This window comes from Cryptomeria japonica, chromosome 7 (genome assembly GCF_030272615.1).
Source record: "Cryptomeria japonica chromosome 7, Sugi_1.0, whole genome shotgun sequence".
In the NCBI taxonomy this organism is placed as follows: domain Eukaryota; kingdom Viridiplantae; phylum Streptophyta; class Pinopsida; order Cupressales; family Cupressaceae; genus Cryptomeria; species Cryptomeria japonica.
In genome coordinates this window covers 621,838,257-621,863,836 of record NC_081411.1, presented here as the reverse complement: position 1 = coordinate 621,863,836, position 25,580 = coordinate 621,838,257, and the positions used below count along the sequence as shown (strand labels likewise).

General features: G+C 36.1%; 1 protein-coding gene across 1 annotated transcript in view; it reads left to right on the top strand.

Annotated features, from left to right (window-relative positions):
* LOC131069234 (uncharacterized) overlaps positions 1 to 25,580 on the top strand; it is a 199,645-nt gene that overhangs the window by 147,106 nt on the left and 26,959 nt on the right. Inside the window, exons 4-5 of the mRNA XM_058004597.2 lie at positions 16,921 to 16,962; positions 17,057 to 17,184. Coding sequence (XP_057860580.1) covers positions 16,921 to 16,962; positions 17,057 to 17,184 — 170 coding nt within the window. The remainder of the gene's footprint in view (positions 1 to 16,920; positions 16,963 to 17,056; positions 17,185 to 25,580) is intronic.

Sequence of the window (25,580 nt, the reverse complement as noted above, 5' to 3'; positions counted from 1 at the left end):
TCAAGTGGATAAAGACGCTCCTCCTGAGTCAAGGATGACTTCGAAGTGGAAGAATGTTAGCGACACCAACCTCGGGCACATCAATCTGAGGGAATTTAAGAAGCGGATGTTTGGTTTGGACAACCTTGTGCCTACCACAACCGCACGAAAGATGATGAAGAGTGGCATCGTGCATGCTGCTGGTTTTCTCCCCACCATGCAATGCACCGAATTAGTAGTTGAATGTGCTAGGCATTACAACCCCACCAGTAAGGACATTGTTGCACCTGATGGAAGAGTGTTGGTGAACATCAACGATGAGGCCATCAGAGAAGCCTTCAGGATCCCAGAGTATCATAACACTTTGTACGTGACCAAGGACGAAGCTGACAACATGTATCAGGACCACTTGGAGAAGTATGACACCATCGTTAATCATTCCTGGCTGGATAAGCCAAGGAAAGGTGCCTCCAAACTTCAAAGGAAGAGCTTGGTGAGGGCATACTTCAAGGAAGACATTGGAGACATGATCGTTCTGCTGAACAGGATAATGGGAAATCCTTAAGGTGCTCCATTTGAGCCTTGGATGTATTATTTCATTAATGAAATAATGAATGGAGTGAAAATGATAGACTGGGCCCAGATGATAAGTGACAACTTGGACAACCAACTGAGGAACCTAGAAGCAAATAGGACCTTCTTCATGAGCTCGTACTTGTTTTATACCTTGGCCAGAACCTACAGATACAGAGGTCTCACTTGCATAGGGGAATTGGGAAACAAAAAAAACTAGTTTCCAGTCTATGATTGTTATCCCCAACTCCACATGGAAGAAAAGTTCCATTTTAAAAGAGTGAATGATACCTTCCTCATGTACATCACGCGGACGTTGCAAAGTGGACTACACCAGAGACTCTCTCAAGAGTCTATGGACTTCATCAGTAGATTTGGATATTGGTATATCCAATACCCGAAGTTCACTTACCTTAGAATTCAGGTTTTTACCGGGTCTCCCTATAAGCTTCTAGCTTACCCTACCAACCGAGTTGTGTTACTCGAGGTTGTGAGGCAATTGGAGGGGTATATGGCGATTCAAAGAGATAAATAGAAGAACGCAAGAACGTCCTCTCTCACGATTGGGAATGGGCTAGAAACATGTCCATCGTCACAAGCTGCTGCGACTGCTGAGAAGGAGTTGGCTTGGTATCCCTTTTATCAGTACAAGGCAAGGAAGAATTTTGATCCGTTCCGCAAAATAAAAAGGGTTGAAAGGATGACGTTTAAGCACAGAGCTGATTTAGAAGATTATTGGGCTAACGCGGCCAATAGTTTCGAAATCAAGAAGAGATTTTGGTCGAGGATTCCCTTGAGCCTGGTAAGAGCGACGGAGGTGTTTAAAGTTGCTGACCAAGTAGAGGACAGCCTTTAACTTTAGCAGCTAGGCTTCGAAAAGATGAAGAATGAACCACTAGCCTTGATAGATTGGGCAGAGGGAGAGAAATCAGATCTAGCAGACCTCATGAGGTCGGTGGTTGAATATTCTAGGTGGTGGACATCTCAAAGGACAAAGCAATTAAAGTCTAAAGGTGTGGCCTTGACCTATGAATTGATGGGAGTAGATGACTCTTTGTCCTCCAACCCTTGTATCTCTGCAGGTAATGCTCGGAATCCAGAGAGTGTTGGGTCTCGGAAGAGGAAGGAGTTAGTTGGAATCTCCAGAAAAGTGACAGGAAAGATTATTGTAGGGGAAAGGTGGGAATCCATTGAAGGTCATTCCATCCTAAGTGCCGCATCTGCCGTACCTGATTAGAATGTCGTTGAGGAGCAGGAGATGGACATATGTATGGTTAATAATGAAGTGAGAGGGCCTTCTCCTTCGATTGAGGAAATAATGTCACCCAAAGCCCGGACATAGAGCAAATTGAAACACTTGCATCTCCAGTAGTCTTCTTGGATGGTATAGCTATTGATCCAAGAAGGACAGATGATGGGTTTGACCAGAATACCGTAGAGCAATCAACTATCCTTGATTGGCTAAGGGAAAGGATAAGGACTAAGGTCCCTAAGGAAGCCTGTTCTAAAGAGATCACAACAACATTTCTGGAGAAGGTGAATGAGCTAGTCATAGCCAAACAGCCCAAGCCAGCCATAAAGTTCTCGTTGATTCAGAGGGATAGTGCAGGATTCAGGATAGTTCAAATAGCTGTGCCAAAAGAAGGGAAACACCCAAGTCTTTAGCTTGCAGAGGCTGATCTTCAGGACTCTTGATGTTAGAAGAGAGCTAAAAAGGTCCACCTTCTTCATCAAAAACGACATCCTTGTTGAATGTTACACAATTAGTGTCCACAACTGATAGGCCTTATGTTGTCATTGTATCCTATAAGCATCAACTTCTGACTTTTGGAATCCAGTTTGGTTCTCGTAGCATCTAGAATCCAAATGTATGTAGTGGAACCAAATACCTTAAGATGGCCGATTCTTGGTTTTTTCCCAGACCAAGCTTCCTCTGGGGTCATCTTTTTGATGGCTTGTGTGGGAGACCTATTAAGAAGGTATACTGTAGTGTAAACTGCCTCAGCCTAGAACTTATTTGGAACACTCCTGTTCTCCAACATACATTGGGCCATTTCCATAATAGTACGGTTCCTCCTCTCAACGACACCATTTTGTTGAGGGGTATAGGGTGTGATAAGCAGACGTTTCATACCATGTTTAGAACAAAAAAAGTCAATGAATTATTGGGAATAAAACTCAACCCTCTTATTTGACCTAAGAGTGATGATTGGATATCTTGACTCTTTTTCAACTAATGCTTTAAATTTCAGAAATTCAATAAATACATCTGATTTTTCTTTGAAGAAAAACACCCACATTTTCTCACTAAAATCATCAAAAAACAAGATAAAATACCTGGCACTAGTGATTGATGCAGTATTCATTGGTCCATAGACATTTGCCCAGCTGAAGTACCTTTGATGCTCTCCAAGCTTGTCCTTCTGAAAATGGTGTTCGATGCTATTTCCTTGCTTGGCAAGCTCCACATACACCATGTGTTTGTTGCAGAATCTCAGGTAAGCCTTCAACCAAATTCTCTCGATCCAACTGAGAGAGATAAGATGGGTTGAGATGCCCATAATGTTGATGCCAAAGAGTACTTATAGATGAACTCTTTGTAGCCATTGCATGTTCTAGAGACTCTCCAATATCAACCCACCAATACAACCCATGATCTTCGATGCCAGCTGCAATCTTTTCCTTTGACTCCTTGTCAACAATATGACACCCTTGTGCATTGAAGATGGTGTCCAACTTGGGATAGTGGCACATAATCTGACTCACCGAGAGCAAATTGAGCTCCATGCCTTGAACATTGTATACGTTGAGAAAAATGAGATTTCTCTCGCTATAAGTAATTTGACCATTGGCTTTGTCGACAATTGTATACTCTTCACCACCACTGAAGATAATAGAATTGGAGCAAGCCTTATACTCTGTGAACCAATCTCTCCTATGTGTAAAATGCTAAGATGCTTCATAATCAATATACCATGCATAAGACTTTGCATGTTTAGTTGGTCGTTTGGCCATGAACGCATAGAAGGTAGACACTTGCTTTGAATGCTCTACAATATGAGCCTTCTATTGAGGCTCTCCCTGGTTGGATTTTTGATCAGCCAACCGCTTTCACTAGTGCTTCTTCATATGACCAAGTTTACCACAATAATGACATGTGATAATCTTTAGATTCTTGGAAGTATCATCAAATTTGTCTTGTCCTTTCTGCTGAGAGGACTTGCCTTTGCCTTTGTCCTTGGTAGTAAAAGCCTATTCTACACTTTTTGAATCATTGTTGCTACCAAACTGTTTCTTCCATCTGTCCTGTTGTAAAAGTTTGTTGCACAACTTTTCGAACTTCAGGTCAACATTGGTAGAGGTGATGTTTAGTGTTTCTATGAAATGCTCATATGATCGTGGTAAGCTTTTCAGTGTTATGATGGCCAAAACTTCTTCTTCCATTTTGTGACCAATGGCCTCCAATTGATCGCTAATGACTTTGATTTATCAATTGATTTTGCAAAGACATCTTGTCATCCATTATAATCGAGAACAACATATTTTTAAGGAAGAAAGCTCTGTATTTATCTAACACCTTGTGTAAAGATTTCAGATGAGTCCAAGTCTTTGCAAAGTTCTTGGCAGACAACACTTTTGGAAGCATCTCATTTGTGACAAATAGCTTGAGTAGCATAACTGCTTTATGATTATGTTCATCAAACTTGTCTTGGTCTTTGTCTGTAGCTATTCGACAAGTGTATGTACCAAGGACAATTTGGTCAAGGCATTGGTACTCGAAAATGGTGAACCTCATAAAGTGGTTGACTACCTGGTTGTTTCTAGGTATTATAATTCTTGCCGTGAACCTTTGGCTACCTTCCAACATGATGTTGGGTAATGAGGCCATACCTTCCACTATCCAAAGACATGGAAAACGAGATAATGTGCAACTTCTCAAATACCTTTGATTTCAAAGAATTGGCAAAAATTATATAGGCTAAAAACCAACAATTTTGACCAAAAATCGTTAACAAAATTGTTGCAGATTTTGAACAAGACAGGTCTGAAACCCTAGGTCCTCAAAGACACCCACGATTTTTATAAAGGCTATAGATTTTGAACCCTAGCCGCACAAAGAAACCCACGATTTTTTAAAAAAAATCGTCAAAAAAATGCAACCACCCTAGGCTCAACGTTACAGGCAGAAGAAAACACTAGGTTGTGGCGAATAAACCTTATATCACATGATTTGTATCGTCGAGAATTGGTGATTAGCAGAAATAGATTGCGCGAATTGTAGGCACAAAAAAACCCCATGATTTAAAAAAAAAAAAATCGTTGAAAAAGAAAACAGAGATTGAAGTCGTGCAATTTTTCAAAGGAAAAATCTGTGATTTTTAAATGTAAAACTGTCGCGGTTTTGTAGAAATGAACCCTGCGTAAATCCCACAATTTTGATTAGAGATTTATGCGGTTTTTAGACAAAAACAAAAATGGTGGTCTACAGAAAAACCCACAATTTTTACTAAAATAAAACAAGATTCTCAGAAAGGAGTAAGGTGCAATTTTCCAATCAAAAAGGCCCATGATTTTTATAAAAAAAATCGTTCAAAAATACTACTAAAAATTTTCACAAAATGTTTAGCCAGAAAATACCGCTGCTTTGATACCATGAAATGATAATTGATTAATTACAAAGGAGCTGAAGACTCCTTAAATAGAGATTACAAACGATGTTTCTAAAAGGGAAGCAATAAAACCAAGAAATAAAAGAAAGTTACTAAAACTAACTAAACAACTTAAATAACCATTACAAGCTAAATATAACAATATTACTTTATTAAGACCTCCTGAAGAAAACATAGAGCCTCCTTGTGAAGGAGAGTTAGATCATGGGAAAGATTGTCCTAAACAAGATGCTGAAAGCAACCTTCAAGTTTATGACAATCCACTCTTTCAGATGAAAGCAGAGATATCATTTAATAACCCACTTTATGAGGTAGAATACTAGGATGATCTCGTCCAGAGTTTTGCAGGAGAAATATGCCTCATTTAACATTAATGAAGGCTTGGAGCACACTGAAAATTTCAAATCAGCAACTGTTGATGAGGTTTTGATCATTATGATGATGTTATTTTAGTCTATGAGCAGTTTGTCTCAATTCATGAAATATAGAGGTTTAGTTTGCAGGAAAGTTATGTTAGGGAGTATACACTTGAGCAAAATGTTGGATTTAAGGCTGCTGCAATTTTCAGACTAGCAACTGAAGGTAAGCAAATTGACCATTTTCTAGATTATAATCCAAGACTTGAAGGTAATCATGAGAGCAGAAGATTGATGCTTTGTTCTTTTTGCCCTTACAAGGTTTTGATGCATCATAACAAAGGTGAAAGAATCCATGCATGCCTACACACGAGCATTTGATCCAGGGGCTCTATTAAGATGATGGGGATTAAGAATAAAGGGCTGTCTTCCATACAAGAATCTCAGTTTGCAAGTTAAGACAACGTCGGATCTCTCATCTTATCATTGCATTCAGTTCACTTTGGCTCAGCCTTGCATGATATGTGATGTTGCATTTGGTATAAGTGAAATTACTAGAATAATAGCTCCAAAATTCCTTATAACAGCAAGATCATGAAGAAGGTTTTCCAATTGATTTTGGATAATCTTCAGGGTTTGGATAGTTTCAGCAGTCCATTGTTTGGTAAGAGGGTAACTATACTAAAGACTTTGCAAAATTCAAGTTTGGTTATGTTATGCTAGATATTGCTTTTGTGGAAATACTATTTGTCATGTTTCTAATCTTTTGGGCTGCCATTAATGATGTTCATATGAAGAAAATTATAACCTCCATACACTCCATCATGTCATTCATTTTGAATGAATATGAAGTTTTCACATGGGGTACTTTGTGCATGAAGGCTTCATCATCTTGAAGACACCATCACTAGATTCCATAACTAGGTATGAGATGGTGTTTGTGGAACCTATCTACATATGAGATATGACATCCCATGTTAGTCCTACCATCCCTTGCACCATGCAAATATCACTTGTTATTGTTGTACATGCCACATCACGCCTTGTCTTAGAGAGGGGACCCTCTGCTTCCAGCCTGCCCGTGTGAGAGAGGTTGGCGTTCTGAAATCTAAACCCTTGCAAAGCCCTTCAAAATCCCAATGAAAATGCCAACCAAAGTGTCGGATATGTGATGAAACGAGACAAAGGTAAAATACATTTTCTCAAGCTCCCATCCATGCCGATAAGACCTCGACTTCTGCTTGGATTCGTGACTCACTCAAAAAATACCAATCGCATGAGTAGAAGTGATGGCGTTGGAAAGATACAAAGTTTGGGCAATGAGCTTTTTGATCATTTTGCTTGTTATCTTGAAATCGTTTATTAGCAACTGATAAAAATACTGAGGTTCGTGTTTAGAATATGACAGGTCGAATTTGTTTAGGACATAAGCCAAAATCGGCTTCTCTGCTAGGGCAATCAAATTGTTTCCTTCCCTCGTCTTCCAAATCTCGTGAAAAACACTGAGTCTGGTGTTAGTGCGTCTTCAAAGAGCAAAAATGTCAAGTATAGGTAAATCATTTGGAGCAAAGCGAACTTGTTTTACCCTTTCTATCTCTCCAAATGCCGTGAAAAATACCGAAAGTCGCCAAAACCATTAGACAATCGAGGCCAGTATAAGGTTCAAGTTTTCTCTTCTTATCGCATGTTGTCTCCATGACTCCCATCCCTGTGAAGAATGTTAATGTATTGGGAGCAGTCTAAAGCAAATGAAATAAAATCCTCTTACATTCGCCGAGAGATATCTTGATAGCATAAAAGGGGGTCGAGTAAAAATGAAATTCGAATATTTTAATGCCAAACACTTTTCACAATGCCTTCAAAGTATTGAGAATTATAACGAAATGAAGTTGAGACTCAGTTGAGGCAAATAAAAAATAAGCTTGTGCCTATTATAACCAAAGCTTTTGTAATCACCGATAAGAGCTCGAATGAGCTAAGAGCAAGATCGAAATAGATAACATAAGCCTTGGGCATAAGAGCAAAAAACGAAAGCTTGGTGTTGTCTTTATTCCATCAAAGAAACTACCGAAAAAGGGGGAGAGCACAAATTTTTTAAACATATAAGCTAAAGTGCGTGGCATTTTAAAAACAAAGGGCATTTTTTCCCAAAATCGTTGACAAAATGCCGAAGTTTGTATTAAGGGCATTTTAAAGATCAAAGCCAACACAAAGAATGGCACAAATTCCGGTCTTTTTAAGAGGAAGGAGTGCAAAAGATCTAATATTGTATTTTCCTCCTTATAAAGCCTGATAAAAACATTGTCGAGTATATGACCAAATTTTGTCTTAAAACATTAAAGCCAAAGTTTAAAATAAAGCACTTTCTTTTTCTCGGTGTTGGCATTGGAAAGGCATATTTGATTATTTTGAGAAGCTGTGAGTGAGAGGAGCAACTTGTTTTAGTCAACAAACCAGAGCTGTGCTCGCTATGTCTTCCAGTACTACGTGGAAATTGAGAAAATTGCTCCTATCAAATATGGCTCACACTATGGCAAGCTTGTTGTAATCTTGATTTTTGTTGACCAGAATCGAGCTGTGGTGGATGCCCCAAATGGAGAAATTAGTTGATGGGATGAAGGCCAAAGTCTTAAAATCATAACACAATATCGCAGTGTACCAAGAGTGGCACTGTGACAACAATTGGGTCTATTTTAAAAAATGAGTGATTGATTCTAGATTTACTTGTTTGTGTAGGATGAATGGCACCATGCGAGGATTTGGGAGGTGAAACCACCACTGGGGCGACAGGAGGAGATCCAACACACATATGAAGCTGTGATCGTAATGAAGCTGAAAGGTGAAGGCGAAGCATGATGATGGCGAGGATCGATTCAACCAGATGAAAGATACAACCACGACACAAAAAGACCAAAGTGATGCTGTTTCAAGTCTCTTGAAGGCAAGTGCTTACAAGATCCTACAGGACGTGCAGGATCAGAAATACACAGTTGGAAACAGCAGAAAATCATTTTTGTTGTAAAACAGAATTGCCTACCTGTAAAATAACTACTCGTGAGCCCCATTAATGCAGTTTAAAACAAATGGGACACGTTAGTTATTTCTTAGCTACCTATCTACAAAATTGATGTAAAATAGTTGTTGGTAGCTGAAGAAGTGGTTGAAAAGGGACAATTGAGAACTTGTGAGAATTACTAGGCATGGGCTAAAGTTGCCAGGCTTCTAGAAGGCAGATCACAGCCACTGGATGGTTTCAATCTTGGCCATTGATTCAAACTGTAAAACCTATAAAAGGCCTGAACCTCTCTTTGTAAAGGGTTAGATTTTAGGAGTTAGAGAAGGTTAGATAGTTAGAGTTTTTAGAGTTAGCAGTTAGCATCTAGCAGATTAGGAGTAGAAGTAGAATAGGATTGTTGAGCAGAAATTGTTGTAATGGCAATTGAAACAAATAAATAAACATTGAAGTATGGTGTTTGTCATTTATTCTCCTTTGTTTGCATGGTTTCTTTTCATCTGGTCAGTTAAAGTTAGAGTTTAGTGATGATAATGGTGAAATGTGAGGGTATTTGATGTGATTTGAGTTTCATACCATTGGGGTCTTGCTGATTGTAGGTCCCTGTGCATGGTTAGTCTGAACCTTATTATTGTTTTTAGTTCAACCGTACATGTTTGTTTTAGGCTACACCAAAATTGGGTGCCTGAATGAGTACCTACAGTCTGAAGCTCCTTATTTCCCTTGGAGCTTGCACTATTCCTGCGGAGTTGTGAGTATATCTTTGGCTAAGCAAGGATTGGTTTGTTGGAAATTTGTTTACCCGCAACATCAATCATTAATATCATTGTCCTTAGGATCCTTAAACTCTATCTCTTTTGTTATTTATTTCCCCAGCTTGAGATTCACAGCATCGTCAGATGCAGGCCAGCTTGTTGTATCCGTAAGTCCCCTCGTGTTTACCAGCAAAACACATCAATCGCTAAGTTATCCTAAGCAGTCAAGACCTGACAGTTGGAACCTCGAGGTTGTCCCCTTTGATCATTCCGAACAATATTAGGGATTTCCTTATTCAAGAGAGAATAGGATACTTAGCATTCTATTCTGGGTTGACAAAGGATTAGTGCGTACTTTTACTGCATCAATAGTTATCTTATTGGTGGAACACAAAGTATGTAGGGACTTTGAGATGCATGTTGATAGTTTAGGTGAAGAGCAAATACCTATTGATGGTTTGCTTCTTGTGATGGATTTTGATGGATGGGATTAATATAGTATAATTGATGAGTTTGTAGATTCACCACAGGGAGAGGAGTACTATTGTGACTTAGAGGTTGATGGGCCTCAGCATGATGGAGCCATTTTAGGGGTGAGTACCTATGCTTAGAATCATTTGCATGGGTTGTTGGGAATTAAAGATGATGGGACAAGCATACCATGGGAGGATGTGGATCAAAAGTGTGAAAAGAATGCTGTTGTTATCTTTTGTAACAGTCATTTTATGAGTTCGTTTGTGTTCATACAAGTGGATTGGAGAGAGATTTTGAGCGAAATTTGGTACACTACTCAATTGGTGACTCTTGGGAAGGCATTTGTAGCCAAAGGAATGATCAGAAATTTTATTTGGGTAATGATTTTTAGTGTTGTAGCGATGGTTCTTCTTTTGGGTGTTAAATTTTGAAAAGTTAGACTTGAACATCTGCAGATTTAAGTATTTTCAGACCATTCAGCCTTTTGACATGGTTGGTTTTTGGTTTCACATGAAGGTAATAAGCGTTGCAACTAACCTAGTCTAGTGTTGGATGGGAGTTTGGGCATCAATTAGTGGTTATTTCTTGTTTTCAGCTTGCACTTATGGTTGGAACAACAGATTACTTTTCAGTGACGACCATTATGCTAGAGTGCATGGTGATGACAATGAGGAAGTTAGCATTAACTTTCTTGAGTTTCCTATGGTGCCACGTATTTTCGATTATGGAGAGCAATTCGCTAAGGAGTTGACCAGATCTTGCGGTGATTGGTTGCTCTTCTTATAGGAGGATTTTAGGAGATCACTTCCATAGGAGCCCATCAGTTTAGTGTCTCAAGCGGATGGAGCTACAAACCTTCTAGACTAATTTGGGATCTTGGAGTCTCATTGAGTTTTATTCGGGATCAATTAGTTTATGTTTTAGTATTGGATGAGGACAAGCAATCTTTGGGGAGGGAGGACATATCCCCATTTTTATGCCATCTTGTTCTTCGAGCATTGGCCAATTTTTAGGGTTTTTTGTAGGTTTCCAATTGCGCTAGGAGAGTTGTAATGTTCTTGGTAAGCTTATTTCTCCATTTCAGTGGGTTTCAGTAGCAATCACTATTTATAGTAAGTGCTCGTCTAGCATGGATCTTTTTGGGTTTGTTCTCAGTCCTTAGAGAACATTGCTATTTATAGTAAGTGCTTGCATGGCACCAATCTTTTTGGGTTATTTTGGGTTTGTTCTCTTGGGTCCTTGAAGAACATTGCTATTTATAGTAAGTGCTTGTATGGTACCAATCTTTTTGGGTTTTCTAGGTTTGTTCTATTTGGTCCACAGAGAACATTTCTATTTATAGTAAATTGTTGACTTGCATTGCACTGAGTTGTTTGGGTTATTTGGGTTTGCTCTCTTTGGTTCTTGAAGAACATTGCTATTTATAGCGTGTGGTCGTGTTGGCATCAATTATCATCTCTTAGCTTTGGTTATGTTTTGACATGATCGGATTTCTATTTTCAGTGTCTTGACGAGTTTCGTAAGGTGATGGATATTATTTCAATATTTACACTAAAGTTATAAAGTGACTTTAAATTATTCACTTTAGTGTTAAATAATTAAGTGCTACATTTTGACCCCATAGTTGGACGCCTAGGTTGTGGGGGACATAAAACTTAAGTTATTTTTAAAAGCTTATTGAAGACTTTTTTGAGGGAAATTAAATATTTAAATTTTTGAAAGTGCCTTCATTGTCTCCAAACTCTATAAATTGGAGTTTGGGCTCTTGTTTCTTCATACAGAGTTTACACACATAACAAAATGTTGTTGGAACAAAAAAGTTATTCCGAGATTGATTGAGGACGGAAACCCTCGTCAAATACCCTAGTTTTGGTGGTGAAAGATGCTCCCTAGCTAGTTTGATGTTTTCACACAAGAAACACATTGGTTTTCATAGATTTTCCAAAATTGGGGTTTGAAGAAAATGAAAATATACAAGGTATTTTGATTGCAGATTTGTGGGTTTGTTTTTTGGTGATTAGCAAAGATTTTTTGGTGGTGTTTTCAGGTGCTCTTAATGTTGGCCATACAACTAAGTGTTTAGCGCAATGCCCTATTTGCAGAACCTTCTTTTGGTATTAAAAAAAGATGCTAGAAAGGGTTTAATTTTGTGGGTGACTAATCATACAGTTTTCCAAAGCATGGCCACCAGGATATAGTTGTTTAAGGGTTTTTTCTGTTGAGTGTCCCTTGTGGAGTGACCATGATAAGGTTATGAAGTTGGTTTCATGCTTTCGTTGGCTGTAGCAACCTTTTTTCTTGCTGTATTTTGTTTCCAGACCTTGGGAAATACATTTTGGCATCTTGGTTGAATGATTTGGACTGTTTGCAAGCCAGTTTGGTGGGAGTCAGCTATGTACCCAGCACCCAGTTTACTGTTGCAGACATTCTGAGCTTGTTTCCAGTTTGGTAGATGAGATTTTCAGGTGTTAGGAAGGCCGAAAATTCATTCTGAGCAATCAGGAGTGTTGGGTGTTGATATTGAGTGTTTCTTTGACCTGTTTGATGCCTTTGGAGCTTTGCATGATGACTATGAAACGCTGAATGTTAGACCTGCTGTTGACTGTTCAGTTGGACTGCTGCAATACACCCTAAAGTGCATGTAATACTTTAAATTTGAGGTATTTTTGAATGTGAGGTAGTTGGTTGTTTATCGTGCTTTCATTTCCTAATATAATATTTCATTGTAAAGGCAATAAACTCATGAACCATGTAAGCATTTGAAGAAAGATTGCTAAATATCAAATCAGAAAATTTCATTAGCACAGAACCCTTGTTTGCATTATCAAAAAATATAACTAATGCTACAGCAGTGACCTTTCATATCTTATGTTGATTGTGGTTAAGTTGTTTGGCAAAACAAACAATAAAAAAAAGAAGTCTAGGGTTGTATCTAAACATATTAAGATGATTTCTTAAGTGCTTTAGTATGTGAGGTAGTTGCATGGAATGAAAATGAACAAGTGATGAATTGAAACATAAACAGAGAGAGATAAACACAAGGATTCACCATAAGCTTGCAAATTCTAAAAAAATAATTGCTAGCATTCACAAGCAATGTAGCTCTATAAGATTTTCTTGCCATAAATTAATTTTTACTTCAGCATGCTTGAATGCTGCTCTCAGCTGTTGTTGTCATCTCTTACTTCAGTAATTCCTTTAGATCACTCTTGGCTATGCTTCCATGCACGTGCTTGATCACCAAGGGGTATATTTGTAATAAGGAATGAGAAAGTGAGTTGTATATATGATTCAACTTCTGATGTTTGGTTCTGCTATTTAATCCCATATGGAATAGTTTTGTAACAACCAAAACTAATCTGAGTAACCTTTTCCCAATAATCATCTTCAAGCCCCAATATAACCATTTGCCCTGGTTTGCATCTGACTCTGCATCTCTACCTTGTCCAATTTTGTCTTTATGAGGCTAAAAGTGTGTCTTAACTCTTAAGTTCTTCTTGAATCTCGTTATCAAATAAGTACAGCTGTTCTTCTTGATCAACTGAATTTATGATGATTTTATGATATAATTTGGATCAATGTAAGGCTTGCTGAACTATTTGGCAAACAAAGCCGGTTGAATTTGTAAATTAAACCATTTTAATTAATAATTAAGTAAATGGTTTTGATTTGTCAATGCAGATTGTTGTAAAATTATAGTAAGATCTGGTCCTAAGTGTGGATTTAAGGAGTAATGGTATGAACACATTTTGGCTGAGTTAAATACCTATGTATTAGCACCATGACAAAGACTACAGAGATGGAGTTTTCAGGTTCTTCTACTAAACAAGTAGAGACTCAGTCCCATCAGTTACTAACAACTGTGTGTAATGAACCTTTGCTGTACCTGCCTCGCCTTCCTGATAATTAGGGCCTGATCTATCCACCGAAGGTTGGATTTAGGGCCACAAAAGGATTTATGGTTTCCTGCAACATTTAGATATTTCATTTTATATGTCAGCAGTAATATTAGATCAGTGGCATAATTATTGCAGCACAAAATACATACACGACCCATTCTAGATTTTGAGGATTTTCCAGGTTGGCTGGGCTACCCATCCAGACCCATCCCGTCTCTTAGGGCTAATAGGGCCACCTGAAGATGGGCCCAACATACACCTGGCTTGCACTCATATCTTGAATGTACTAACAAACAGAGGATATCAGGAAGATAATAAATGCCTACAGAAAACATAGATTCATGACTATATTACTTGGTTAACATTTACCCATTATATATAAATTTGTAGGGATTAATTCATTATATTTGTGCCTAGTTGTAGAAACATGACTATCATTAATTAGTATTCCTTTTCTTTACTTATTAGTTGTGTTTGAGAATGAATGAATTGTTTTTATTCTTCTATCTGTCACTAAAGTGTATTTTAATGCAACATACTAAACCTGATATTGCAGGTTACCTATCTAGCGTGAAGATTAAGTTCATTTTACCCTTTTGTACATTACAAATGTGCTTAGTTCATTTGGCAACACATTTTTAGGCATGGAACCGATTTAGCAATTAATCTGGGCCACTAGTTAAATTATATTAATTACAGTTATATGAGGAATGAAAGCAGATTTAATACAACTTGCACAAAGACATACTTCATCATTTCGACATTTAAGCGGATTGGCCTGGGGACGTACTAGCCTGCTGGCGATGGGGAGGGCTGCTTACTAGGCGTTGGTTCTTCATCGCTGGGAAGAACCAACGACTAGCCCTTTCACATCGTCTGCTGACTGATGTGTTCCCAAGGCAGTCCTCATGGTTGTCTAGGCATCATAAATTATGAAAACTGAAATAAATATTATTACTGAGTAACGAAGTTACCTATTGGATGCTTCTCCTTGCCCTTCTCTCCTTGTCACCTCCTTTCCCGTGTTTCCTTGGGGTGCGGGTTTATACCTCTTTGAAACCACGCGATTCCCCTTGAAACATGGTGTCTATTCCGGAGGTGGCTTGGGAATGGACGCATCCCTTCATTACTCCCACTAGTTAAGAAAAAACGTATTTTAAGCGGTAAAAATAATTGATGTATTGAAAATATATATTTTTGTACATGTATTGTTTAATGTTTCTAATCATTGCCTGCTGTCTACACGGGAATATGACACAGTGTCAGTTAAAGGTCTCCTTGGCTAATGGAGCTGATATAGTTGATAACATAATTTGTAATAGAAGGGAGTGAGGAAATTGTGTGGGTTGTGAGCTTCAAATGTCATTGGTCAAGATTCAGATCTGAAGATGCATTTCACTTTTATTTTTAGGCTAATTAATTGTATAGCTCTACTAATGCCAAATTGGTCATCAAAATCTATAGAATAGAAATCGATCATGCCTTACTGCAATTGCTGTCTGGCTTGCATAGCCTATAGCAGGGATTTATCTTAATAAACCAAAAAAAGTATGGTCATATGGTATTTAGCTAGGTTACTGGGTTCGGCCCCCTAGACCCCTAGCACTGGTCCGGTCTGGTTTTGGTCTGGACAGGGTCCGTGATTCACAGGCCTGGTTCAAACCAGGTCGAACCCAAGAGGACCCAGGTCGAACCCAGGGGTCTGACAGCCCAAAAATAGTTTTTTTTTTTGCAAAATTTAATTTTTTTTGAATTCCACCACATAAATAAATTAAAATATAACCTTAAAAGTGAGTTTTAAAACATTAACTTGGCTCATTTCACACAAGCAACATGACTACAAGCAAGGGGAAACGAAGATGTGGATATAGAGCCAGAGCATACTGATTTGGATGCTTTCACTTCTCAGCTTGTTGCATTTGATGACTCAGATAGCGAGCAAACTTAAAGTGCAAGTGCAAGTGTAAGTGGCATTGGCATTGATTCGTCTAATCTCAATGTCAATGATGAGGAGGAGGAGAATGAGGATGATGAATTAGAGAATCCATTTGATGATCAAACTTTAAATTGTTGAAAGTTGAAACAATGATACTTGAATATTTTATCGTTTTGATATTAAACTTGATTTATATGATGCTGTTATGGTATGATCATGATGCTATGATTACAAGTTTATGTTGGCTTTGTTGTTTATATGATGCTATGTGACATGCTAATCTTAATTCATGCTTATAGGCTGCATGCATATATATATATAAAATTTACATGTTTTTGTACTAAAGAACCCAAACGAACCCAAACCCCTTTTCAAAATTTTGCCATACCGGTGTACCGGTTCTTTGAACCTGAACCTGAACCTGAACCGGCAACCTAGGTATTTAGTATTGGTGGATCATTGAAATATATTGTACATTTATGCATTTTGACTATTTGCCAATTTTGTAATATGGGTTGGATTCTCTTATGTATTGATCTAGACAGATACTGTTATAATCTGCTACCATCCAAATTTTGTGTTTTGCCTGGGTTTAATGATCTTTACAAATTTGTGGAATCTAAAGTATTGTCCATTATCTGATCACTAAGGAAAATGAGAGCTCGGAGGCCAACTAAATTGACAATAGCAGGAAACTTGTATGATTTGGGTGGAGCATTGTATTTATTACCGTCTGTGATATGAGTTTACTTTTGTTTTTGCAAGCTTTATTTTCCTTTTTTATAGATTTTATCTTTCTTTAAATGACAAATTTTGCCTGTCTCTTTGTGTAGTTGGTCTCAATTTTCGCTATGCTTTTTTTTGGTGTAGGTTTGGTTAAATACACTAACAAATTAAACTTTCTTAAGTAAAGTTGCCTCATTCCATCATATTGTATTTTTGTGCATATTAATCAAGGTGCAATATTTTGATGTTTATACCTTGGCTTGTTCAGGCAATATATGTCATGGGATGAATTACTGCTTGCAATTGTGTATCAAATTCAAAACTAGGATTTGGCACTCTTTTTCGTTAATGCCAATCCAGTTGCTAGACCATGGAAGCTAAATAATATAACTTTGAAAGTGGAGAATGCGTTTGTAGTTTGTACTCTCAAATTAAGTGCTGTTCACTACCAGTTCTTAAAAATAAACTTTAGAAAAAATGCAGTGCTTAACATTCTAAGTCTTGTTTCATATTTGATACTATTTAATTTGTTGCTGCAGGACAGGCCTCACATGTTCCAATTTATTCCCAATGAAAAACAGGTGTGAGCTAGAAGGTTTCTTGAGTTATATTTTTTCAACTATTTTTTGGTAGATTGTAACTGTTACTGAAAGAAGAATTTTATTCTTCAAACAGGTCAAGGAGGCTAAGAAACTTCTTCGAGAGAAATCTGGGCTAAGAAGGGGAAAGCAACTGAAAGGTGTTCCAGTTTTCACTGCTCAAAATCTCAGTATTGCCATTGCTTCAACTAATGGCGTCAGATGGTATGTTGTTTGATTTGATTTGTCTTTGCAATGGTTCTCATCATTAAGCATCATATGTTCTGCCCTTTAGAGATACGTTCAAACTATTGTGCTTGGAGGTACCATTATATTAGGATTTGTTTAGTTATACTATCCTTGTAGCCATTTTTTTTTTCTTAAGAATGAGGCTCAAAAGAACTTTAAACTTTAAACTTTAAACAGTAGACGTCAATGCTTAATTTCTATGTTGATGAATTCTCCATAACACCTCTCCGTACCTGAATTGAAACAGTATTTGTACTGATCCTGATTCTGATTTTCCTTGGAAACATAATGGGTTCTCTGCGATCACATTATCTGTCAGTGTTTTTGAGGGGGAACCCATGGATTGTGTCTGTTGAAAGTTGAAAAAAAAGCATAACTGATTTTAACCTTAATCACAGATTCTAGTCTATGAACCTAGGAGATTTTAAATCATGAAGTGCCATTCTAATTTTTTTTTTACATTAATGTTGATTACGTACAGGATATTGATATTGTGGCTATGTTTTTACATATTAATGTATAGACATCTCCATGACAAACTGTACTCAAGTCCCATATAAATTGGCTTTCCCATGCCTGTGCCAGAACCGATATTGTGATGTCCCCACTTCGAAATATAATTTAATAATAAATAATGATTATAGAATTAAAATAAAAAAAATAATAAACATAAAAATTAAATTAAATTAAATATCAATATACTTATGTGTACTGATTAATCATCCATTTATTTTTATCAGCAAGATATTATTAGAAATTAATGACTAACCCTTTTTCTCTATTATAATAAATTATTAAATAAAATATTAATATTGCAATCAATATTAATTATTATTAAATAATTATTAAATAAACACATAGTGGCAGACCAAATCTGACGCATGTCAGATTTGTCGGCCTTTGCAACAACTAAACAAGGAAGATATCTCATAATTAAGCGTATATATTCATTAGTTAATGAAATGATGAATGGACGTGTCTCTTAACGTAGGAAGGGGTATATCCTTCCAACACGGCAATGTATATATGGGACTCTTATCGATAATGGATTCAGGGAAGGAAGTTCATTTTTTACGGCACTTGAAATAGCAGAATAGATGGGGAAATGCATGCGATCTTATGAGGAAGAATAACATAAGTGCCAACTATTTTATCCGATAAAGGGAAAAGAGATATTATGCAGTGAAGAGAAGCAATGGGTCAACTGATGTATAAACAGTGACTTATCGGTGTATGAACAACCAGCGATCATCTATAAGCATATCAATCATATATGAATACCAAACGAAGATGCAAGTGTTTATGCCTTGCTTGGAAATGGTCAAGATATTTGATCAATGCATATGAAGGATCGATAAAAGCCAAGAAACTAATGGAATTATAACGATTAGTCTAGTATGGTGTAATCTGTACGTATGAACCATACTTAGACAGAACGAATAAGGAAATTTGTAATCGATATATTCATTATCGAATATCGTTGGTTTTACATATATCCATATTTGGATCAGCTCCAGTAGTGCATCTACTTTTTGGCACGTTCAGGGTTGCCCAGATTAGAGATAACAATCAGGATTCAACACCATTATTTGCATATTTTAAAGAATGATCAGACACAGCAATGAATTGTTATCATATGTGACCTGAGGAAGACTAACACCATTAGAAGGACATCTCATAAAAAAAAGATAGCAATTGTGAATATAATAAGGGCCCATGCACATATATTGAGTGCAGCGATTAATAGAAGTGTTGTAATTAGGTGAAGAGACGGTGAAGAATTCTATGACAAACTTATGAGGAGACTGTAAGAAATTCTATAGCAGATTGTAAGGAGATAGTAATCGGTTTTATGGGAGATTTATGATCAGCATAAATCCATTGTCAAATAAAGAAATCTATCAAGATAAGTTCCATCTTCCAAACTATTCTTAGCATTATGAGTTAAACATTATAGAAAAATATTCTCAGAATCAATGAAATTATATTTATAAGTTATAACTATATTACAACTTTCATTTAAGTTAGACTTGTGGTTTCAGGTCTAAACCAAGGAAAGTCTCGAATGGGGGCATTACAGATATCTGTGTTTTGTAACTTAGCATAATTCATATGCCCTGGAATTGTCTTCCATTGTGTCTTTGGGCTATTAGTTATTCATGGAAAGTAATATAAACTATTTCTTTCTTTCTTTCTTGGTTCATCTCTTGATTATTGAAATTTATCTTCCTTTAAAACCTCCAATATATTATGTTTTTGCCCTGTTTTGTAGTTAAACAAGCAATCCCATGTGCTGTACATGTTACATTGTAGTGTCATTTTCCACCTTACAATCCTTCATCCATCAATTCATCTAATTGCCCACTATCTTCAAACCATATGTCACTACCAAGATTTGGGCATGAAACAATCTGATTCAAAGCTGATTTGGCATCAACAGCCACATGTGCAATGGAAATAATGTGATAAATGTCACGATCAAGGAGTCTACGTGCCTTAACTTTAGTGTTCTGACCCCTCTTCTCATCCAGAACCAAATAGATGCAAGCGATCTAAAACCTCATAGATGGCTTATCATTGGCTTTCTTCTGTACCAAGCTTCTTCAGATGTGATGTTTTGCACCATGTTGGCTAAACACTTGTTTAACAAGTATATCATACTATGTACCACTTTTGACGTATGCCACAATGTTCACTAATTTTAATCCATTAAGTGTGAAATTTGGCAAACTTAAAGAGAATTCAAAAAAATTGTTTTAGTTCACTCTAAAGTTTGTACATTAAAACTTAGGGTTTTATAATTAAAATATGTTTAGAAAGGCATTGTCCATCAGGGTTTTCTGGGTGTGTGAATGTTTGTTTTCATTTTTTGCAAAGTCAGTCTCCAAACTATCATGTTGAATGGAGAGCTTGTGGTTGCTTGTGTAGAAGCACAGATGATGGCTGTGGGAGGCGGAGATGGCTGCATAGGTCCATCTGATTTTTACAGTTCCCCACCACACCCCCCCCACACTTTTTTTTTTTGTAGTTTGACAATTTTTTCAATCTTTTTTTTATATTAACATTGAATGTTGATTATATAGCTTCAGTTGGAATCCGATAAGGCTGACTATGCAGATCAAATGTGTAAGTGGCCTATCGGCCTTATACATTTGATTATATCAATCAATCTGCATTCACCCTTAATATTATTATTAAATCCGATTATATATTATTGGGGTTTTTTATGATTAAATTTGCCTTACCCAAACTTACTATTATCGGGTATGTTATTTATCAGGTTGATTATTATCATTATCGGGTTTGTGTTAGTGATCAGTATTAATCATTATTATTGGGTTTGTATAACCAATCATGATTATAGAAAGACGTCTTATGTTATGAAGGGTCACGGTCTCTAGAAGGATGCCATTCGAATTCAATATATTATTATACGTCTCTCCCTCACTTGGTGATGGGCAAATAACACACAAGCATCCGTGAGTATATAGATCTTGGGAAATTGATATATTGCAGTTCGTGAACATATACTGATCGTGGCATATAGATATATATTGCAGATTGTTACCTTCAGCATATCGTGGAAGATAGATATCCAGTGAATTCAGAATCACACATGCAACATATTGTGGATTATACACTCAGTGAATTCAGAATTACACACACAGCAAATTAGAAGGATTCAATTGATATCATGTATTGATATCAGATTGTGATCAAGGTGTAAACAAAAAATAAAATTACCTACTATTCAAATCTGATCGAAACTTAACATTGAATACATTAATATTTATAAAATATTAATTTCAGATTTTTAATAACTAACATCATAGTTTGCAAACACTACAAGTACTCACATGAGTTTTTCTTGGTTTGACTCCAGAGTCTACAGGGACAATTTTTTTGGCAAAAAATTGGCAGGGTTTTTTGGTGAGTACTTGTGAAAACTCAGTGAGTTTGTGGTGAAAAATCTCAAAACAAGATTTTTTTTTTAAAAGCATTGAAATTTGTAAAAATTTTTTTTACAAATTGTTAAAAATTGACAAACATGTTGAATGGCAAAAATTTGCTTTGGCTCAGCCTAATGGCCTTGCTGAAACACCTTTGACATGGTGAGGGGGTTACACTCAATCCCCTTGCAATCCCTTGGCCATTTAGGCCTTCAGCCTTAACTTTCTACTTTCGTCACACGTGGCTCATACATCACTACCTTAGATTCACCAACTATTCAATCAATGTTGGATAAACAAAATTGACTTCATATACCAACACAACTTCAAATTGTTATATTTTTAGTCACCTAGATATGAAATTTATGATGATTATTTTCAAAGACAATCATCATAAAGTCATAATAGTTATCATTTAGCAACTAGCTATTGTATCCACTATCCAACTTCAAATGATGATTTGATTTTTGTAATCCATATGTTTTGAAGAATCAAATTTAATAGAAAACACTTCCTCATGGTTTTTAGATTCATTTGCTACATTTTGTAATTGAATTTTGCAAAAAAGTGTTCTTTTAAGAAATTATAGTATTTTTTAAGTTGCCAAGTTTTTGTTTGCAAATATGATTGTTCCATCATCTCACCTATTATATGTCATTAGATTTTCTTGTATAGACTCTACTTGTCTTGGAGAGATTTATGAGACATTTGACAACATGGGTGTATGAAACAAGCAATTTGTAGTAGGGATCCTGATTTGGCATTATATAAGCAACATATTAAGGCCATTGTGATGCAATGGTGGAACCCTATGAATGCCCTGCTTCATATGGCAGCCTTTGCTCTAAATTCAGAATGGTACACACAAAAGGTTGGGAGGTTCCCTCTTTGTGATTATGCTGTAGGTGTATTAGACCCACATATGTATGCAAAAACATCCGTCAATAAAAACTAGAAGCATTTAATTTGACGTGTTTGTGACACTTAAATGCTTGAAAAACAAAATTAAACATTTATTATTATTTTTTAATTTAATTTAATTTATTTTCTCCTCTCATTCACTCAATTAAATAATTTTTAATTATTTAAAGCTAATTATATCTTCACTTCCACTTCTATCTGCATCATGCAATCAGTTAACTTTGCAATTAACTTAATCTAATATTATTAATTATTGGGGATTGAAATTGTCCCTACATAAAATCCACTTTTTTCTTGAGGATAAGGATAAGAAGGAATATAAAATAAAAATATAATAATAATTATAATTTGGCACTAAAAGTTTTTTTACTTTTGTAAATAGTTTAATGGAAATATAAAAATATAGAAATAATAATATATTAAAACATAATAATATAATCATATCTTAATAATGATTTAATATTAATTACAATATCATAATATAATAATAATTTAATGTTAATTACATTATAATTATATAATAATTTTTTAAGTTGAATAATGAACAAATATGATATCTTTCGTGTACTTTACCTATATTCCTCTAAGGATAGGTATTCTAGTGACAATGAGGTGAAAGAAGGATTAATGAAGGCCCTTGGAAAGATGTATTAAAGTGAGGAGTTGACTATACTTCTCACACAATGGCTTGCCTTTACTAATATTTGTGGTCCAATATTCAGCAAACCAAAGTGAAGATAGATAGAGCCACATTAGGTCAAGTTGATCCTACTGGGTGGTGGACATGGCATGAAATGTATACATTAGAGTTGAGGATGCTTGCCATTCACCTACTTTCATTGGTTGCCAATTCCGATGGTAATGAGAGTAATTGGTCCACATACACCTTCATCCAATCTATCGAGAGGAATAGCTTACCTCTAGATGAACAAAGAAGTTGGTGGCCATGCATAGTGCCTTGCAACTTTAGGATCATTAGATTTCAAAGTTCATAGACTAAAGCTTCATGGTGGGATGTTGATCCCGAAGATACTACCCAGGTTGATGAGGAATAGGCACAAGATGGATTTTTTGGGGTTCCATTGGAGGAGGCAACCCCTTTTAATGGTAGTGACCTATAGTTAGAGTCTGATTTTGACGCAGTGTTGGCAGATGACAATTAGGGGCAACAACATACTTTTTATGATTTTGCCATTTTGTAGTTGAAAATTGCAGTCTTTGGGCATTTTGTCATATTTTTTAATTCTATATAATATATTAATATATCATATGAAAATTGACAATGAATTATGAAAACAATTAAGTTTGACATTTGTTAATTTGTTCAACTCTCATGTGAACTCTCAATTCAACACTAATGTTATGTATTAAGAATCTAGAAAGTAAATGAATGCCTTAACAATGTTACAATACGAATATCTGAAATTTCCTCGTATCTTTTAAATTTTCCCTATTTTTTATATAGCTGCCCCCAGCCTTCCACTAAATTGGCCTCAAAAATTTCTCTCCTTGAAATGCATCCCCGTCCCTTTTCCGGAAACTTGGTGGAACATAGTTAGTAACACAAAGGCAAATTGGCTATGGATTTCTTGATGCATACTTTCAACACCTTAACGAAAAATTTGAATTATATTTTCAGCTCAGATGTATGTTGCTTCCAATGCAATGGATCTTCATGTGCCAGAAGTAAGATTGAATAAAAAATTATTGATTATTATTATTTCACCAAAAGAGGAATACTTTTATATGTGTAGTTTTGAATTCAAATTTTGAGATACAATGTGGACGTGTCAAGGAGCCAACGGACAATTGGAATCTTGCATTGTTGGCACACATCATGGTTTCAGAATTTGGGCAAACCTAGTTGGCCCAATGACAACTTAGATCAAAAGAATACCAAAGGAAAACATATCACTGGGTATGAAAGATGGCATATGATAAAATATCATGAGGATTCTGCTTGGGTACTCTTTCACATTGAACGAATATGCTGGATTTGTAACAAGTGGGTATATTTGGAAAGTTCTCACTAGTCATGGGGAATTGTAACAGGTTTTTGTTGGAACCTTGGTGTGTATAAGTACACAATCGGTTGTATTCCAAATTCATCTCTTTGAGGATCAAGATTTCGATCTGCAAGCAGTTGTGTTTATATAATTCATTCAGCCTTGCACTCATTGTAATGTTTCGTTTCTATAATTAACTTTCTGATCTTCTGCATCCCTATGTCTTTCACAATTGCGCATGAGTTTTATGTTTTGTTGCTCAGTTTTTAAACCTTTAGTTAGGTTCTCAGAACTTGAATTAACCACCAAGCCATACATTACCTAGGGTCTTAAAGAGGGCAACTGCCACACCTGAATCCCATATTGTTAGCTTAACTCAAGCTGTTAACCTAGGCTATAATCTAATGGACAACCTTAGGGAAGAGAAAGAAATATAACTCATAGTATGAAAGATCTTCAGTTTGGTTGATGTAAACAGTAAGATAGATGAAGCTTCCAACTAGCTGCCTATTTATTCACTTATTGCAGGCTTGGAGTCAATGTTGGTTGAATAAATTATTCCAAATTACATATGTAAAGAAGCTGATTTATACTCTACTGGGAATCTCTTCTTCAAACATTCCCCCGATTCACTTTCTTTGAGAAACTAGAGTACAATTGAAAATGGCTACTGTTGAAGCCTATAACTATTTTGAAAACACATGATATTGCTTTCATATTGGATTAATCCCTGATTGATAATAATGGTGAAAATCTTTTAGGTGGTGGATTTCTCATTATTATTGTACACCATGTAACAAATGCTTGGAGTGCATGTATGCTTTTTGGGTACCAATTGCATTGTGATTTTCCTAAACATACATGAGAAAAAATTCATTAAAGAAATGATTACTCATGGAAATTGGTCATCATAGCGGTAACATAAACATATACAGGTTAAAGATCCTCTAATTAAATCTAATAAATAATGACTGGAATCCTCCAATCGTTTAACAAAGTACAAGATATTGGGTTGAGATTACATTAGTCCCACACTGATTATAATTGTGAGACAAAGAAAACATACAAGGCATTGCATCCTTTAAAAGCTTTTCCAATTAGGAAAGAGGCTAGAGCATGGGAAACTCAAATTGGTGGAATTTCTAATAATCACCATTCCTTCTCTTTACCAATAGATTCTTACAGGTGCTGCTGTGGTTTGTGGGTCCCATTTTCTTGTAATTATTATCACATATATGATGGATGAGCATTAAGATTAATGACTACTTGTGAAAATTGGTCATCTTAGAGATGACTTGATCACTTGTGGGTCAAACTCCCACAAAAAATAAAAAATTAATCAAAAATGATAGCTGCGGAAGCTTCCAAAATTTTAATAAAAGGGTACAATTGTTTTCTTGGCCATCCTCTATGCCTAGAGACCTAGATAAGACATGCCCAAACATAAAAGGCGTACATAAATCTGATATCACGTTCCCAACATTATTAAATATGA